At 37.0% G+C, this 15621-nt stretch overlaps 1 protein-coding gene across 1 annotated transcript; it reads right to left on the bottom strand.

The window, feature by feature from the left end:
• Window positions 1–828: 828 nt before the first annotated feature.
• LOC143711329 (uncharacterized) lies at window positions 829–14373 on the bottom strand. The gene is made up of 3 exons (XM_077202723.1): window positions 14113–14373; window positions 8131–8763; window positions 829–4145 (listed from the first exon to the last, which is right to left on the bottom strand). The coding sequence occupies exons 1-3, from the start codon at window positions 14309–14311 to the stop codon at window positions 3715–3717; spliced, it is 1263 nt and encodes a 420-aa protein (XP_077058838.1). The 5' UTR covers window positions 14312–14373; the 3' UTR covers window positions 829–3714.
• Between the last annotated feature and the right edge of the window lie 1248 nt (window positions 14374–15621).

Below are 15621 nucleotides of genomic sequence, written 5' to 3' on the forward strand. Positions count from 1 at the left end.
AGCTATGTTATTGACCTCTGCACACTGATTTAAAAAAATGATTGGTCGATATTATGAGGAATACATTTTGGTAAGTTGCAGTCTACTGTATCTTTCAACAGTGTTCGTGTTTTTTTACTATTAGCTAGTAGAGATGATCGGTTTGCGTGCGCTAGGGATCTTTTGTGTAACATTTACAAGCGGCAAAACAGTATTTATTGTTTGAATTGCGTAATAAAATTGACAGAAGCTGAGAACTGAGATTTTTTTATATCATAACTAACCTGCTGTGTCTAGTCTGTCGGTCTCCGTGTCCTCTTTGCTTTGCGATTTTTCTGTGCGTGACAAAATTGATGTGTGGCGTGTGTCTCACGGTGAATTCGTGAGAGTTGGCTGCTCTGAATGACGCTAGCTTGGTCAACATCAGCGAATGCTGTCTGTCAAATTAATGTAATTTAAACTAACAATAAAAATGTAATATGAACAAAACGAATATGAACATATTCACTGGTAAAGGTGAAGGGGAGTAGCCTGAAGATGTCATATTTAAAAATCACTTGACATCAACCAACGTTCCTCTGGAGTCACAACGTCCTCTATTAGGAGTTGGCTCGGCTTCGGCTATGGCTCTAGAATCGTTGTGAAGGTAGGGGCGGAGCATAGAGACTATGCCGTTTCTCGTTTGTTACTCTAGAGTAGACCAACTCACTTTCTGGAGGTATACTGCCCCCATCTGGTATGGAATGTGGAGTATGAATTGATTTTTTGGCAGACATGACACAAGGCACCTTTAAGTGAGACAACTGTTACCATGTGTGCAAACAGCAGAATCAATCAATGAAACCGAGATAAGTTGAAACGCATAGTTTATTTTAAAAAAACGCTATGGAAATAAAAAAATAAAAAAACTTCCATGGGGAAAAACAGTGTTGCCAAATAAAAAAGAACAAAACCAAACAATTCCCATAACTAATGACCTAAACCCTCTAAACCAACTAAAGAAAATGGGAAAACGAATATTTCAGCATATACGAAGCCAAATAAGGATGCTAAATAAAGACCAAAGATACTGGGAGTTGCGTTCCCTCTGTACATAAAAGCTAACACTGAAAATACTACATATAAATACTCAATTACGGCACAAACAAAAATGCGTCCGAAGATATGTCCATCTGTACGACACATCTTTGTCAAACTATAGACTCCCTGATGGCAAATAATTCTACTGTGGATTACATCATCAACATGCCAGTGGACACTGCCTACTAGCGGTCAGCATGTGTAATTGCACGTCGATGCGGACAACGACGCAGCAGTATAAATGAAAACCGACGCATGCAGCGTAGAGGCTGTGGCATAGGTCCGACGTAGAAGTATAAATCAGCCTTAACTCGAGTGACATGGGATGCTGACTTTGCTCACACCCTGCTCACACCCACACCTTGAAATCAAGCCCTTTTATTCAGATGGCATATCAGCGGGTTGGTGAGTGGAACAATGTCATCATGATAATTGACAGGCAGGAAGTCCAGTGATCGTACACCTAGGAGCGGAATAAAGAAACACCGGGGAACAGATAAACAGAGCTAAAAAAAACAAAATATACACAAAACACTTGTGGAATGTAACAATAAATATACCCGAATTAATTCAAAAGTTTACCATTCAAGTAGTAATAGAAGGTGTTTGTTGAAACGATGAAATTAGAGCACGTTCAAGAGGTGCGCATCTATGTTAAGTGCGTTTTTGAGAAACGCAGGGCTGCAGGCTCTGCACCATAGGCGCCGATACCGTGGGTGCTCCGGGGCTCGAGCACCCACAGAAAATATCATCACCCACGTGTGCCAGACTACCAGTAGGCTACATTAATTTAAAATTAAACATTGCAGTTGGTGCTATGTGAAGCGTCTGTCACACTGTGATTGGTTATGTCGCTGTCAGTCGCCTGCTCCATATCCTATCCACCAATCACAGCGTTTCTCGGATGAAAATGCCTCTGATCGCGGTTACATGTCAGTTAAACTTTTGATCTCCAATCCTGTCTGTATTTGTGAGAAGTGGCGCTGTCCTGAGCTATGGTCCTGAGTTCAAAGATAGCCTACTTTACGGCTTTATTATCAAGTAAATAGGTGTGTGCGTTCGTGTCGGTGGCTGTCCATTTCCTAAAAGAGGTCGCACACCGGACCAGAAGCGCAGCGCTGCGTCGTGCAGTGCCATGTCTTTTAAAATTCGAACACATTATTCTCTATGTGTGTAACTTACACACACCGGCGGCGCCCAGCTACGGCTTTAGGACCTTGTTCAAAATCCTGCCGTGCCACAGAGTGCGATTTACATAGTTTTATATTAAATTTACATGTATTTGTCTCAAATCGTCCTTAATGTATATACTGACTACAACCTGTGCTGCAATATTACATTTACATGTATTTGTCTCAAATCGTCGTTAATGTATACATTGACTACAACCTGTGTTGCAATATACATTTAGTTTTACATTAATTTACAGAAATCAGCTGCTTGAATTAAAATTGCTGATGTTATCGGATTTTCGCCTATGCTCTGCACAATGTAAATGCCGTAAATGGTCGGGTTGGACTCGGGTCTAATTTTATCGGGTCTGTCTCGGTTCGGATATTTCTTTAAAAAAAATTATTTATGCACGTCGGGTTCGGGTAAGTAGTGGTTCGGTTCGGGTACAGTTTTTAGAACCCGAGAAGACCTCTAGCTGCTGGCCCGAGAATTTTCGGTTTCTGTGGTAGCACAAAAACAAAAATCAAACCTCACAACCGTACATTCTTCCGTTGAGAGCTTGAATAATAGACACTCCAGCCCAGTTGGTGGCGATAATGCACCTTTAACCCGTTTAACCTGTAACCCTGTCAATCTAAATCGATCTCAAAACCATCATCGTCCCATACAAATGTCTCGGAATTCATTTCCAAGTTGACATGGATAGATTTGATCTTTTAAAAATGTTTGGATAGCGTAGCCTACGATACCGTGACTGCATAAGACTACAGAAAGAATACAAACAACCCCATTTCCGTTTCCGGCGGCGGAGTAATACCGTACCTCACAGAACATCCAATACAAGTCAATGGAGTTGGACAAAAAATACAATAAAACCTGTTGGAAAGCATCTTTTGCAGCGATTTTTGTGTGAGCTTATCAGTGAACACCCCAGACCACTTGGTGAGTTTCACGTCTTTGTAAACTAAAGTTTAATGCATTTTATGAACGATTGATCCAGTGAACCTATGCAACCATTGTGGAGGTGGGGGGGGGGGGGGGTCTTGCTACCACAGAAACCTAAAATTCTCAGGCCAGCAGCATTTGTCATAATTTCAATCTTAACCATTCGATTTCATCAGAAACTATCTTAAAACAGGGCTTTAAGTGTAAAATACCGAACTTTTCCTTTAACCAGAACTGCATAATGAATACCAATGAAATGTAATATATTAAGTCTGTACGAAAATTTGTAAAACTGCTTTGAAACCATGTATATTGTGTAAAATGCTGTAAAAAAAAAGAGAAAAAGACAATGGAAGCAAAATGGCTTTTTTAAATGACAGACATGGGATGTAGGAAGAGTATGTGCATCTACAAAACCTGAGATAAATGTCTCCATGTATCATTTATTATTAGAAATGTACATCAGAAATTCAAAATTAACATTACTATTCTAATTTCCTTTGCTAAAGAAGGGGTAACAAAAGCCAATTTACAGGTTTAGGCTTTTTCCTTTGATAACAGTGACATATCTCCTTCATGGTGCTTGATTATATGTGATCTTGCCTGATTCCACTGAACAAACCCCTTTCCACATTTATTGCACCCAAATGGTTTTTCACCGGTGTGAATTCTTAAATGCTCTGCAAGATGCCAGCTCTTATAGAATCTTCTGCCACAAAATTTACAGGGGTAGTTCCGATCACCTTGGTGTAAAAGCATGTGGCTTTTCATGCTCTTTTGACGTTTGAATGGCCTATCACAAATCTTACAATAGAAAGGATATTTCCCAGGTCCCTGATCAGAAAAACTTAATTTAGGAGAGTGCCGTGGGTTTGTGTCCACATTTACACCGTCTGGCTGCAGGATTATTTCGACATGGGAGATCTGTGAGTCCAGTGGTTCTCCGGACCGATCTTCTGCTCTACTTTCTGTAGGGAAATAAATGTTATAGTAATAAGTCTACAAATATGATTATCTGTTAAAAACTAGTGCTGCCAATCGATTAAAAAAACAAAACTAATTAATCGCACATTTTTAAAGTTTTTAATTATTTTTTTTTATATTGTAATACCTTCACACTGAATATCAAAAATAATGTAGAAACAACAAAGGCTGTATATTTTAAATATTTGTTTAATGGCATCTTTTTACTAAGTACTATGAATGAAGGCCAGTATCACTGATACCAGTACTGATGGTCTCCATTTAATTTTTTATTCTCAATTTTATCCATTTATTATAACCATTCAACATTACAGTATAACTGAAAGCTATTATTTTTCATGTCAAGAGCAGGAATAGATTTTCTCTTTTGTTCTTTGATTAACAGTACTAGCCACTTTTCTACTGTCAGTGCGAGCAAGGGCTTTCAACGGGCCGGGCTTGGCTAATAGCCTCAGACCTGTAGCAACGAGCCCAAAGCCACGCTGTTTCCACAGTTAGGCCTTAAGTTCCACAGTGCTTCAAGTTCCTTTATTATAAGTTCCAGCACCTTCCGTCTAATCGACGGTTTAGAGTCCCGTAGTGTACAACAAAACGTAGGAACAGCTTTGTCCTTGTAGTGATGAATTATATGAATAAGATGAAGTAATGGGTTTAGTATAATGTTTTAGGGGTTAGTGTTGTTATAGTTTTGTCTATTGTATTGTCAATTATATATATGTATGAGAAACAAACTGAACCGGTTTACTGAAATTTTATTTACCTATGGGTATGGAATAAAGGAACCTGCACCTGAACCTGAGGAGCTTTAGTAAAACTGTAAAACTGGACTCGATTTATTTTATGACATATGCGGAGCTAAATATGGATATCAGATAAAGAGACGAGACGTAATGACAGATAAAATAAAATAAATACACGATTGTGATAGCCTAAATCAGTGTTATTCAAATGGCGGACTGCGGTCCGGATCCGGACCATAGGACGTAATTGTGTAAATTTAACGTTTCTACAGATTAAAGTGAGCAGCGCGTCAGAACAACAGAGCGGTTCACACCACAAGCACCCAGGGTTGTTTATAGTATGATCCTTCGGAGCTATATCTATAATATTTTTATTTAGAGCCAAAAGTGCTTCATTCAAGCCCTTTCCGATCCGTCCGTGTTGCTTCTCTCTCCCCCTTGCTAAAAAGTAAAGCGAGAGCTGCAGACGACGTGGTTATTTTAATTAGAACAGTAGCAGAAACAAGGTGAGAAGCAAAATAGATACTTTCGCTAAAAAACAGCAGGAAACGAGAATGCAGCTAATATAATTGTTTTTTTTATCTGACATACAGATGACTGACAGTTTAACTACACCAGGTTAAGACTACACATTAATTGCATTTAGCATTATTAATAAGCATATGAAGAGCATTTCATAATAAACAATGTTAAAATTTGGAAAATTATTCAGAGAATTTTTTTTTTAAATTAGGCCAACTAGTTAACTTTGTTTTGTCCTCATGATGAGAGTTTTGATTATTAGATTATGTACATTGTTTGTTTTCAGTAGTTCATTGCTTTGATAAACACTCCACCCCCAGTCTAAATGTAAAATAAATAAAAATAGCCTGTTAAAATATCTGATCTAACCTTTTTATTTACATATCCAGTTGGGAGAAATATGTACTTTTTTGGGTACATTTTGGATGAAAATTCTAAGACATCACTATTTAGCTCTCTGGGCCTAAGATTCTCATCTTTGAATCATCAGGTTTTTTTTTTTGGTTTTTTTTGGTTTTTTTTACAAAGTACTTCTGCTGCCTTGATGGAAATATATAACTGTTCCAAAAAAGTATTGTCCGGAACTTTAATTGAATACCCCTGGTCTAAACTATTTGTCTTATTTCTTCAAGCGGTTATATTTAGCATGTTTACTATGGTAATGGTTAGCACACTTTTGCATCGCATATAAATATTTCTGCCTTATACATTAAACAGAATCCACATCGAATCAAAAACAGAAGGTATTCAAACACTCGCTGCAGTCTGAAAGTAAGTTTTGAGCTAAAATTATTTTAAAAGTTTTTAAGCTGATTAGCTGCTGTCTCCAGACTCAAATAAACTCCGCCTCTGTTCAAAACCACTCCACAAACCCGAGCTGGCCCGCTTTGGACCAAGGTATTCAGCGGGTCAAAAAACCCTGGCCGCTGGCCCAGAGGAAGCCCCAACGAGGCCCGATCAAGCCCCGGAAGTGACGGTGGAAAAGCACGCCCGCTTTTGTTCCGACAGTGGAAATGCGGCTAATGACGGGCAGCAACGGGATTATTAGGCTGCTGTCACTTAGGCCCTGTTTACACCTGGTATTAAGATGCATTTTGGTTGATCAGATCACAAGTGGACGAAGCTAAATACAGGTGTAATCAGCGTATAAAACATTTTGAGCTTGTCCACTTCCGAGGTAGTCGAAAACGCATTTGACCGGATTGCTTTCGTAGTGTAAATGCTCATGTGGTCGAACAGCCGCAAAAGACCGCCTACTCTCCGCCAACCGACCTAATGTGTATGGAAAGCGCCCTAGCCAGGCGAGATTTAAACTTTGTCAGCTGGAGATCCAAGTATGGTTTGAAGATGAAAAACGCTAACCCTCACCATTCCTGTTTCTAACATCCACTCACCACGTTTGGCGTGGTCTTGTGGCTGTCAGAGCAGAAATTAATTTGATGCTCTCTGTATGTTTATCCGTCATCTCCGGGCACTTTCATATGCGCAAGCTTATTTTGTCCATTAGAATGAAAGATCTATGCTTCTGATATATACATTTAGATTAAATATGCCACACTCATTCATGGAATAAGCATTAAAATTTCATGAATCATTATCCAAAAGTTACAATTTTTTTTATAAATTTAATTAGAAATATTTGTAGTGAATGCGCTGTTTTTAAACACTTTTCCTGTGGCATGCTGTGTTTTGATGTTTTATCCACAACGAGAAGTGCTTGGCACATGATAATTCCGCTTTAATTTGTGTTCTAAGTAACAGATTTGTTCTGAGAAAATATTTTTGTGTGAATAATAATCAATGCACTTTGAATCCAAGCAGAGACAGACAACGAAGGACTCGCTCGGTGATGAACACCATTGGCCCCAATAACACAGTACTGTAGGCTACAAACTCTGCTGAACGGTGTGTGACGGCACATAGTCCATAGGCCTATCTCATTTTCTTAATGTCTTGTACCGTTGAACATGGTATCACTTGGATGGAATATGCATGGAAATGATATGTAGATGTAGATGATACGCAGATGCAAAAAACTAGGCATTGTAAGCTCCATATATGGTTATTTCTAGGGGAGAGATGATGTAGCCTAGGCACAATCTTCCGCTGACGGTTTTATAAAGGGAATTTTGGTGTAGGTTCTGGTGTACTTTTGTGCGTACGCACACTTTTAGGATGAAAACTATGGAAAGTTTTATACATGAGGCCCCAGGTGAGAACGGGTATGTGTCTCCCTCGTCTACTTGTGATCCGATTGACCAAAACTCATTTTAATAACAGGTGTAAACACTCTTTTTTAACTCATTTAAGACTGCTTACGAACCGGATACTCGCCAATAACGGGCATTTCGACAAAATTGTGTGTTGTTTTTTGTCCAATCAAGCGCAAAATAGAACTCAATGTGGTGCTGGTGCACTGTCTGAAGCGACATCAAAGAGCGGGTTCAAAGACAGCGCACCAATATATATTTGAGATCTGCAAAACTAATTAATGGCATGAGTTAATTTTTACAGCTCTATTAAAAACACAGTGTTGAAATGGGTTACCCCAGAATGTAAATTAATTTCATTCTTTGGCCTAAAGCCCCAATTCATTGACCTGCCTAACTCAACCCGTCTTTAGACATGTTTTTTTTTTTTTTTTGAGGATTAAGAATTAAGACTGGCAAACATACAAAATCTGATTGGCAGCTATAGTGATAATCACCTGCATGGAGTCTCTCATGTTCTTTCAAGTGGAGTTTCGATTTAAAACGACTCCCACATGAACCACAGCAGAAAAGTGTCTGGTTCTGGTGCACTAAAGTGTGTCTCTGCAAACGTCCTTTGGTGCTGAAATTTTTTCTGCAAATCTTGCATATTAATGTGTTTTGGTAACTTTGAATTGCCTTTTGTGACATCTCATCAGAACTTTCAATGTAAAGTTGAAGACACGACAGGTCTTGTTCAGGTGCTGGAAGTTCAAAATGACAATCACTGCCAGGCTGCACTGTAGATGGGTATGAATGTTTAGCCTGATTTTCACACAGCTCTGACTTAACTGTGATGGGTGGTTGTGTATCTGTACCAACTGTGATTGATGGTTGTGTATCTGTACCAACTGTGATTGATGATTGTGTATCTGTACCACCAATATCTGCATTCTTCGACAGCACATTTGGCAGAAGTGTGAGGCAGTGAGAGGGTTCCTGCCATTTAAAACCTTCAGAAAGGGGAGAAGTATTGGTAGAAGCTTGTCTCAAAGGCTCATGAGCCATCACAGTGGCAAGCTCCATTTTTACTTGTATTTCTGACAGTTCTGAACCCAATGGAACTTGCAGACATCCATCTCTCCGAGTATCTGTGTGACATGAAGCACAAAATTAGTTTTTACTTGTAAGACAGGGACATTCTAAATATAATGTTCAAGTCAATTTAAAATGTCATTCACCACCAATTTCCCTTTGGTAAAGGCAGGAATACACTACACAAAATTTTCAGATTTTTGCCCTGATTTACAGTCTGGAGGAGTCATATGGGGTTAGGATTGTTGCATTATTCCAAATAAATAGATTGAGATTCACAAACAAATGTAGAGATTCACAAAAAAATATCAAATTCACAAATAAATAGATTAAGATCCACAAATAAATGTTAAGAGTTAAAAAAATAAATAGAGTTTAATACATTTTTCTTATTTTTTTTACAAATGTGTTTTATCACAAACACAACTCTGTCTAGCATTTATTTGTTAACCGCTTTCTGAGCATTTGTAAATCACTGCACGCACTTGTGAATCTCTTCTTGTGTATTTGTAAATCCCCTCACGCATCTGTGGATTTTGAAACACTCTAGCATAAACGTGCAGACAAATCCACAAATAAGTAGATTCCACCCACCGTTTACCTAAACTAATCAGATAATGGCCACACTGAGCTGACCAATTGTAGCACGTTCTCGCTACAACCAATCACGTTAGGCTTTACAGTCGGGGCGAGAACTGGATCTGATTAATTTTGCAGATGTGCACCCCTGAAAGGAGCTGGGCGCTTCATTCAAATTGAGCTGTTTGTGTGGTTAAAACACCCCATTTCCAAAAGATTGTTGGAGTTTAAGGTTTCTTTATATTTCCATCAGGATAAACTCAGGATTACACACAAATTATGATCATCACCAAGCATTATATAACGCCCTCTCTACTAGGGCTGGGTATCGTAACAAAATTTTCGATACCGATACTGATACCTTGACTTCGATACCGGTTCCTGAACGATACTTTTTTCAATACCAATTTTATCAATATAACATTACCTAAAAAAAAAAAACTTCTTTTTTCAGTTTGTTGACTTTTTTACACTCATATTTTGAGTCTGTAAAAAAGCACCAATGCTAAAGTTTTCTATGTTTCCTAATCATTTAACAACATGTATTCTTTACTTCAATGAGCTCATTGTTTCTGCCTTAACTTAATGCATTGTTTAACAATGAAACTGAATGAAAATTAATTGAAATGCATTACACACAGTCACCCCTGATAACAGATCACTCTAAATTGTAATTTAGACATGCATTTTCTGTAAAGCTCCTTTGAAACGATAGGCTTTGTATTGTGAAAAATGCTATACAAATAAATGTGAATTGAATTAAATATAGGCTACTGGGGTGCGGGATATATGCCTCACGCTCAGCACACATGAAGCTTGCGCAAAGCACAGGCAAAAGTAGCCTAATGATTATGGATGTGTCGGGAAACGATAGCAAGGAGATATTTTAATTGTTTATTAATGAACATGTTTTTACTAAACGTGTTGGCTGCAAAGATGATTACTGCGAATTTGCGATGCTGACTCGTCATCCCTGCAGTAGTGAACGCGCGCGCGCCTATATGGATTAGGTAATCAAACTATTTATTTCTAATTGTTTCGTTTAAAAGTAGACATATTTTGAACATATATAGAACTATTTCTCATGTCTGTGAGGCAAGTATCCTATACGCGTTCAAAGTTGAGTTTCGGTTCATTTGTGACGCGCTCCAGTTCTTGTAGTCGAAGGCGGATAAACTTTCTACTCTTGAGTGTATTCTGTGCGCTTTTAAGTGCCTTATCAGATTTCCCGTGTTGCCGGTCTTGGCAGCAATTATCTTGTCGAAAATATTGCATCGTGTGCTTATGGCATCGAGTCGGGTAAATAGGTACACTTTTGATCATTTCCACATATTTTCTGTCTATCTGGGTTGGACGCTTACACACACACACACACACTACAGCCACACGTGCGACGAGCCACGTCTCTGGGCAGCCGCGTAAACTGTTTTTCCGCCACAGCCAATCATGCTGCATGTTTATTGTTTAACTGACGTTGACGAGATTAACCACTTAGGTACCGAAACTTGGTACCGAAAAACTAGACATGTTTCGATACTCGGTAGTATCGAGGCAATTCGGTCGGTACCTAAAAAGTACCGAACTCGGTACCCATCCCTACTCTCTACCGGACTCTAGCGGCGTGTCAAAAAGCAAATAGCCCACTATCTTCCCTGCTGACGTCTGTTTTCTTACCTGCAGATATATGACGTGTCTATAATCTTCTTTATCGATGCTGGCTACATGAAAATTCCTAATTCGTTATAGTGTCTTCACTGATTCATTGATAGTAAACCGATGCCCGTTCTTCTTCTGAAGTAGCTACTACACGCAACTACACGGAGGACACATCATTTGCACATTTGCTTTGTCCAGTGTAGACAGCCTTGCACGGGGTAGACACGATGTAAGAAATGACTAAACGGATGATTTTGTCTTTTAAAGCACAATCGTGGTGACAAATAGCTAGCCATAGGACATAAATATTATGTAGAATACCAAATATCAACACAAATGACCATCATTGAAGATGCAACCACGGCTACGGGGGTTTTGAGTGGATAATGCAATGCTGGAAAATACATCTTTGGATTAATTTTGGATGTTGTAAGTAACTTTTACAAAAAAATATTAAAACTGATTCATATGAAATATCATTTGTCAAATCACTTGTCTGCTGGGCATTTCACTTTTAAATGCATGATACATATTTAATCATTAGATCCACGGACCTGCTGCACATTTAAAACCTGATTGAAGTTGGAAAAGCTGTTGGGACAGTAATTTCCCCAATATTACACAAAATCACATATTTATCATGAGGTTGAATCCAGTTTTTATAAGTCAGCAACGCATTGATGCTTTTCTGTTTTATCATGAATAACGTGACGCTTCCATAACGCGTTGTTCCCATAACATAAGCGCTGTTTCTCTGGCATTTTCAAAGGCTCATAAAAATGTGTGCCTGATACACAGTTTAATGGTCTAACTCTAACGAAATCCAAATTTTAAATATTTTACTGAAGCAATATTATGGGCCTTAGCCTAATACTTCCTATTTGAGCCAATGCAGATGAATGAGCAAAGTTACCACCCTGACTGTAAAGCCTAACGTGATTGGTTGTAGCGAGAACATGCTCAATGTGGCCATTATCTGATTGGTTTAGGTAAACAGTGGGTGGAGTCTACTTATTTGTGGATTTGTCTGCACGTCGACGCTAGAAGTGTTCCAAAATCCACAGATACGTGAGGGGATTTACAAATACACAAGAAGAGATTCACAAATCTGTGCAGTGATTTAAAAATGCACAGAAAGCGGTTCACAAATAAATACCTGGGAGAGTTGTGTTTGTGATGTAAAACACATTTGTAAAAAATTTTTTTAATTTTTTTTCATTTATTTGTGAGTTTTATATTTTTTTTGTGAACCTCTTACATTTATTTGTGGATCTTAATCTATTTATTTGTTAATTTGATACATTTTTGTGAATCTCACTACATTTGGAATAATGCAGCAATCCTAACCCCATAGAGTCAACACTAGTTGTCAAAGGTAATAGCCAGTTTTCAGAGTTTGGGAAGTCAGAGTTGACACGTTTCAAATAAAAAGGCAAAGTGTATGATGGGCACAAACTGATTTTCTTTTAGCTTTAGACTATGATTTTACCCAGTCGGAGGACAGCAATCATGCTTGATATTTTGAGAGCCGACTTTAGATCACATATTGTTTACATTAGCCATGTGTCTCCAAGCAAAAGAAAATCCACATTCAGGTTATGGTAGACGTGTCTTTTTGCTGTGAAATTTTTTAATGTTTTTTATAAACACAAGAATAACTTTAAAAAACAAAAACAAAAAAAACATTTGAGCCTGGAACGTTTCTTAAATTTGGTTGATTTCACACGGAATGACCCAAATGCGTTTATGTCTGAGAACCTTTTATAAACTTAACTGCAGAAATTACACTGTGTGGTACATTACAAATATTTTGAGTGTCCCTTATTTTCCTAAAAGAACCACGATTGTCCCTCATTTTCCTTTCCAGAAGTTGGCAACCCTAAGCACAACTGTTTCCGATATTGAGAATAATGGAGTATCAAATCAGTATATTAGAATAATTTCTGAAGGATCATGTCACATTTGACTCTGAAGACCGGAGTAGTGGCAGATGAAAATGCAGCATTGCATCACAGAAATAAATTACTTTAAAGTATATTAAAATAGAAAACCACTATTTTAAATTCTAATAATATTTCACAATATTACTGTTTTTGTTACTGTATTTTTTATCAAATAAATGCAGGCTTGATGAGCATAAGAGACTTCTATTACATCCTTAGACCAGATGGTGGAGACAAGTGATTTTTAAAAAAGTATATTTTTCATTTAATCATTCGTTCAAATAGATCTTTTTTTTATTATTAGTTCTAATTAATTCAATATTATTTAAATAGACTGCAGCCATTAGCTGTAGAGCCTCTATTGATTTAAATGTTGTTTAGTTGACTACTTAGAAACAAATTGTGATTCTTATTTTATCCAGAATCTTGCAGCTCTGTTAAAGTAATGATACAACCTGTAGGCTATTTGAGGATAGTTTATTAGTGCATTGTGCATTTCATAATCATTATTTTATTGCATTATTATATGGTAAGTTTTGCCCCTCAAAACTAAAAATATTTTTATTTAATATAGCACTTTGATCATAAAACAAAGCATTTAAATAACAACTTGCTAAGACATATTGGGAGACTGAAAACTGATACGTATTTACTCTGTTATACTGATATAAAAACCTAACAATTTATGTTAATAATTATTTCATTGCAAAGCTATAATATTCTTAACTTTTTACTACATAAACAACAACATCGGCACAACATTGCTCAGTTTGGGTCACTGAATAGGCTAATCCGAGGTATTAGATGAGTATTCTCATTAGATGGGCAAGAAAACCCTGATGTATCAAATATGACACCAAACATAAATCGTATTTATGTTATATAAAGATATTAATATCTTAATATTATAAAATATATAAACATATCTTACTATCATTTCATACGTCAGGTGTTACACGTTTAAATAAAAACAATTTAATAATGGCAATTTAAATACAACTTATCATCATGGGATCCTTTATAATATGATAAAAGTCAGAACGTCATATTTGAGATTTATCGTTGATATACAGCGTGTAACGTACTGACCGATATGTAACATGAAGGTTACCTGAAACAAGGTACTTCAGATAATTCCATAGTACTAACACTGACCATGGCCAAAAAGCATGGTATTCCCATTGACCATGACAAAATAAAATAGTTTAGAGTGAATGTTTTACTAACCATGGTGTGTTTCTGCATAGACGCCGTTTCGGTTGTGAGTCAGTGTACTCCTGAGACAACAGTTCTCTTGCTTTAGACGCTCTATCTCCTGCTCATATTCAATTATATTGTCTTTGACAGCGTCAAATATTTCTTCGGCTACTGCTGTCAAGCGCTTCACCAAAAACGAATGAATAGACACAAGTCCCATTTTGATCATTTTGTTACAATGTACAAACTTCCGTTGTTTCTTCTTCTTTATTTTACTGGCAACCGCACTAAACAGTGCATACTGCCATCATCAGGTAGCTTGGATCAAAAACATTTTCCTTTTACCTCTTAAAGGATTAGTTCACTTTAAAATGAAAATTAGCCCATGATTTACTCACCCTCAAACCATCCTAGGTGTATATGGCTTTCTTCTTTAAGACGAAATACAATCAGAGAGAAAAAAAAAAAAAAAAAATATATATATATATATATATATATATATATATATATATGGGGGGTTAATAAAGGCATTCTGAATCAAAACTGAGTTTTTGTAAGAAAAATATTCATATTTAACACGTTAGAAAGTAAAATTCAAATTTCTGGCCAAACAAATACGGATTCCACTTAAAGCTGCAGTCCGTAGTTTTTCCTCTTTGTCACCAAAAGTGTAACAGCACGTATTTTTCAGTTCAGCTACATTCAATTTGACCAATCAGAGCCAAGCATTTCAATTTGAAGTCGAAGCAGACTCGAAGAGTTGAAGATACTGCCCTCTCAGACTGCACTGGTAAGTTTTATTTGCTGTTTGCATAAATAAATAGCTCACTGTTTCTTTTTTTTCCAAGGTGGATAGGTCTGCTATGCATTTGCTAATATGACACGTGGAACATGCTGACACTGATTTCTAACACTGGGTATTTAGTAAAAGTCTGAAGTCTTTGATAAATGTGTTTAAAATCTATGTGGAGACATTTGTCTGTCTTAAAACAACTATAAAACATTGTCCAATGCATTGGCAAAAAACACAATTAGTCATTATTATAACACGTACGACATTACATTAACATTTATTTTTAATTGCAAAATGAAGCTGTGTATTTATTTCTGATTTCCTGAACAATTTGGCTTCATTGTTATGATGTAAATGATCTTTGAAAAGTTTTTAAAAAACATGTTATGAACATAAAGTTAATTCGTCTTGAGATGACCTGCTAATTATGGTACTGTGTGTTGATTGGTGTTTATATCTGTTCAAGCTTGACAACCTTATTGCCTTTTTGATTACTTTCTAATATATATTTCTAATTACAAATAAGTTCAAAGATTAAATTGTTAAAAGGGATGCTTATAAGAGAGCATTTACATTTTAAACTGATGAGTCTGTGAAGGGTTTTGATTATATTACCCACCAAGTACATTGTACTCAGCTTACGTAATTCTTACAAAGAAAACAAATCATTCATCATAACTTGCCTGCCTTGTGTGTGTGTGTGTGTGTGTGTGTGTGTGTGTGTGTACATATATATGTATATATAA

This window comes from Siphateles boraxobius, unplaced genomic scaffold, assembly GCF_051911475.1.
Source record: "Siphateles boraxobius isolate OS27281-9 unplaced genomic scaffold, OSU_SipBor_1 5, whole genome shotgun sequence".
NCBI classification, from domain to species: Eukaryota; Metazoa; Chordata; class Actinopteri; order Cypriniformes; family Leuciscidae; genus Siphateles; species Siphateles boraxobius.

Coding starts and splice junctions, on each gene's coding strand:
- LOC143711329 (XM_077202723.1), bottom strand. CDS start 14,311: ATGATCAAAATGGGACTTGTGTCTATTCATTCGTTTTTGGTGAAGCGC. Junction 8,764..14,112: donor CTATGCAGAAACACACCATG/GTTAGTAAAACA, acceptor CATGTCACACAG/ATACTCGGAGAGATGGATGT. Junction 4,146..8,130: donor ACATGAGAGACTCCATGCAG/GTGATTATCACT, acceptor ATTTCCCTACAG/AAAGTAGAGCAGAAGATCGG.